This window comes from Coffea arabica, chromosome 5e, assembly GCF_036785885.1.
Source record: "Coffea arabica cultivar ET-39 chromosome 5e, Coffea Arabica ET-39 HiFi, whole genome shotgun sequence".
In the NCBI taxonomy this organism is placed as follows: domain Eukaryota; kingdom Viridiplantae; phylum Streptophyta; class Magnoliopsida; order Gentianales; family Rubiaceae; genus Coffea; species Coffea arabica.
In genome coordinates this window covers 41,158,101-41,161,578 of record NC_092318.1, presented here as the reverse complement: position 1 = coordinate 41,161,578, position 3,478 = coordinate 41,158,101, and the positions used below count along the sequence as shown (strand labels likewise).

The 3,478-nt window shown below is 45.8% G+C and overlaps 1 protein-coding gene across 1 annotated transcript; it reads left to right on the top strand.

Annotated features, from left to right (window-relative positions):
• Positions 1-804: 804 nt before the first annotated feature.
• On the top strand, positions 805-2,557 carry LOC140007021 (uncharacterized). The gene is made up of 2 exons (XM_072049705.1): positions 805-1,125; positions 1,196-2,557. Exons 1-2 carry the CDS (start codon positions 805-807, stop codon positions 2,555-2,557), a joined length of 1,683 nt encoding a protein of 560 aa, XP_071905806.1.
• The last annotated feature ends 921 nt before the right edge of the window (positions 2,558-3,478 follow it).

Genomic DNA, 3,478 nt, shown 5'->3' with positions numbered 1-3,478 from the left:
AGTTTGGTTCAATCTGGCCAAGCTTCCAGTCCACCTATTTGATAAACAATGTTTGTTTCAGATTGTTTCATGTTTGGGACGACCTCTCTTCGTCGATTCTGCAACGGCTAATCTCACCCGTCCTAATGTAGCGAGAGTATGTGTTGAGATTGATTTGTTAAAGGAATTACCATCCCGTATATGGCTACAACTAGGTGAGGGCCTGGGTTTTTGGCAGCCATTGTTACATGAGCACATGCCGAGCTATTGCTCCCACTGCTATCGCCAGGGGCATGAAGAGGCCAAATGCCACGTTAAAAAGCCAGAGCTACGGTCCAAGGGGTTATCAGAATCTGATCCATGCAAACAATGGAAGGAGATAGCTAAGCAGACCGGCTCGGCTCTTGCTGCTAAGGATATGGCACCTTCTTCAGCAAAACCCGTGGTGACCTCTTCTATGGAGGATCAGTGTAGGGTGGTCTCGTTGCCTCCTGTGACGACCACGGAGCCTGCTGAGCAGCTACAAGAAGACGAGGAGATGTTGGTAGAATTGTCATCCGCTACTGCTTCAGCGGCTGTGGAGCTGCCTGTCGCGAAAAGTCCCGATCAGACGCATGACTTGGTACTCCCTCACTTAGGCACGGTTCAGGTGCGAACTGGGGATGTTACGTCTCCTACCCCAACTATGGGTGACATCCTCTTACACAAGGAGATAGAGCTGCCGCTGCCATCAGAACCTGTAGGCTTTGCTGTGGCTCCCGTTCTTGCTGTTGAACAGGCCGCTAGTTGGGAGGTTGTCCTTCCGTTCTAGTTTCCCTACCCTCTATGGTTGATGATGCGTTGAAGGCGACGGCTACTAGTATCATCCATGACATGGTTGATCGGGTAGTGGAGGAAGACTCTCAAGCAACGAAGGATGGTGATGACGACTCCGAAGGAACAGACGATTCTTCGCCTGAAGAACCCATTAGCGCGGGCTGTTTGTCTCCTCGATTGCCAAGGCCACAAGGTACTGTATCAGAGTGTTCTCATTCTGTGACCGATCACCTGAATGTAGACCAGTTATCGGCACTGGAGCAAGGGCGTCGAACAGCTCGGGGTCGTGGCATACGGGCCAATTTTCCTTCGGACAGAGAGCTCAAGTCGGTAAAACACAACTCTCAAAATTCTTTTCATGCTTTATCTAATGATTAGTGCACTTTTCGGGAATATTCAGGGGATTTCTAGATCTCCAAATTTACGAAGGCTCAAAAAGTTAATTTTGTTACACAAATTGTCGGTGATTGGGATCTGTGAGCCTAAACTCTCGACAAGAGACATGGAATCAATTCGTGTGCGTTTGAATTTTGATCATATGATTTCTAACCCGTCAAGGGATCTTTGGGTTTTCTTTAGATTTCCTTTTACCTCCATAGTTGTTGGGGAGTCTGACCAACACTTGTCCATCTCATTTTGTCATCCCCATCGATCCTGTCTTTTTATTGTTTCCTTTGTTCATGCTAAATGTACTGCCGCGGAAAGGAGGAGGTTATGGCCTACTTTACTTCGCGACAAGCCTTGTCACGAGCCATGGTATATTGTGACGGATTTTAACCTTATTTTATCTCCGAATGAGAAGAAGAGAGGTCGGCCGTTTCAGCCATCTCAGGGCTTGGAGCTTTTCCAATTCATGGGAGAAGCTGGTGTGCTTGATGCAGGGTTCTCTGGGTCCAGCTTCACTTGGTATAATAATAGACATGGGCGAGCAAGAATCTGGAAGCGCCTAGATCGGGTTTTACTTAACAATGCGTGTTTAAACGATTCAACCTCGATAGTTGTCTCCCACTTGGTGCGAGAGCCCTCTGACCATGGCCTACTTCTCCTTTCCTTCTCTACCAGGCTGGACAATAAGTCTCGCACTTTTAGATTCCTTAACGTGTGGACATCTAAGGATAGTCTGTTAGATGTAGTAAAGATGGTTTGGCAAGGTGATGTCAGTGGCTCTCCGTTTTATCGCGTATGGGCCAAACTGAAGAGAGTCTCTCATGCTATTCAACAATGGAATAAGGAGACGTTTGAAGATGTTTTTCTCAACGTGAAGAGGGCCGAGGCACCGGTGGCCCGGGCTGAGCTTCAGATCGAGGTAGATAGCTTGGAGAAGAATTTTGTTGAGTTGAAACGGGTACAAGCTGAATTGCGGAGGGTCCTGACTGTAGAGGAACAATTCTGGAAACAAAAAGCCAGGGTTAAGTGGCTCCAGCACGGGGATAATAATTCTAGATTTTTCCATTCAGTGGTGAAACAGCGAAGATATCGGGTAGCAATTCACAGCATTCGAGACTCCCAGGGCACTTGGATTACTGATGATGGCACAATCGGGATGAAAGCCGTGAAGTTTTTTGATGATTTATTATCGGCGGAGTTTTCTTCAGACTTTAGACTGGTCCATGTTATTCCCAACTTGAGTTCCGAAATTGATAATAGCTGTCTGGAAGAGGCCCATTCTTTCGACGAGGTTACGAGAGTGGTCTTCTCTATGGATGGTGATAGTGTAGCAGGCCCAGATGGCTTCACTGGAAAGTTCTTTACCTTTACTTGAGAGGTGGTCGGTTCTGATATCTTTCAAGCGATTCTCAATTTCTTTTTTGGAGCTGAACTTCCTCGATTTGTCATAGCTACCTCAATTGTTCTCATTCCAAAGGTCCTAAATCCGCATTCCTTCTTTCAATTTCGTCATATCAGTGCATGCAACTTTTTGAATAAAGTCATCTCTCGAGTTTTGGTCAGCCGATTAACTCCGATTTTGCCTCGGATTATTTCTCCTCAGCAAAGTGATTTTGTTCAGGGTCGGACTCTGTCGGACAACTTTCTCCTAACTCAAGAGTTGATTATAGATATTGAAAAAAAATGTAGGGGACGGAATGTAGTGCTTAAACTGGACATGGCGAAAGCGTATGATAGGATGTCATGGGTGTTTATTATTAGAGTGTTGCGCCGCTTTGGATTTGGGAAAAGGTTTATCGATATAGTGTGGCGGTTGTTATCAAATGTCTGGTTCTCAGTGCTTGTTAATGGAGTTCCGTATGGCTTCTTCAAGTCTAGCCGGGGCCTTCGACAGGGCGATCCCTTGTCGCCGGCCTTATTTATTATTGGAGCTGAGGTTTTGTCCAGAGGATTGAATTTATTATATTTCCAATCGAATTTTGTGGGTTATAAAGTGCCAAGACACTGTCCTACCATCTCTCATTTAGCCTTTGCGGATGACATAATAATCTTTGCCAATGGGTCGGCCTCTTCGTTAAAGAAAATTATGCTAGTGTTAGAGCTATATCAAAAGGCATCGGGTCAATTGGTGAACACTAGTAAGAGTGGGTTCCTGCTTCATCCAAGTGTCTTAATGGCTCGTCAGGGTATCATCGAACGAGTTACAACATTTTCGAGAAGAGGGTTCCCCATTCGGTATTTGGAATTTCCATTGTATACCGGCAAGTGTAAGGGATCTTATTTTGCGGATCTGAGC

What these genes read in the sequence shown, in the direction of transcription:
- LOC140007021 (XM_072049705.1), top strand. Translation starts at nt 805, where the DNA reads ATGGTTGATGATGCGTTGAAGGCGACGGCTACTAGTATCATCCATGAC. An exon ending in CGGACAGAGAGCTCAAGTCG is followed by an intron (nt 1,126 to 1,195) that starts GTAAAACACAAC and finishes GGGAATATTCAG; the next exon opens with GGGATTTCTAGATCTCCAAA.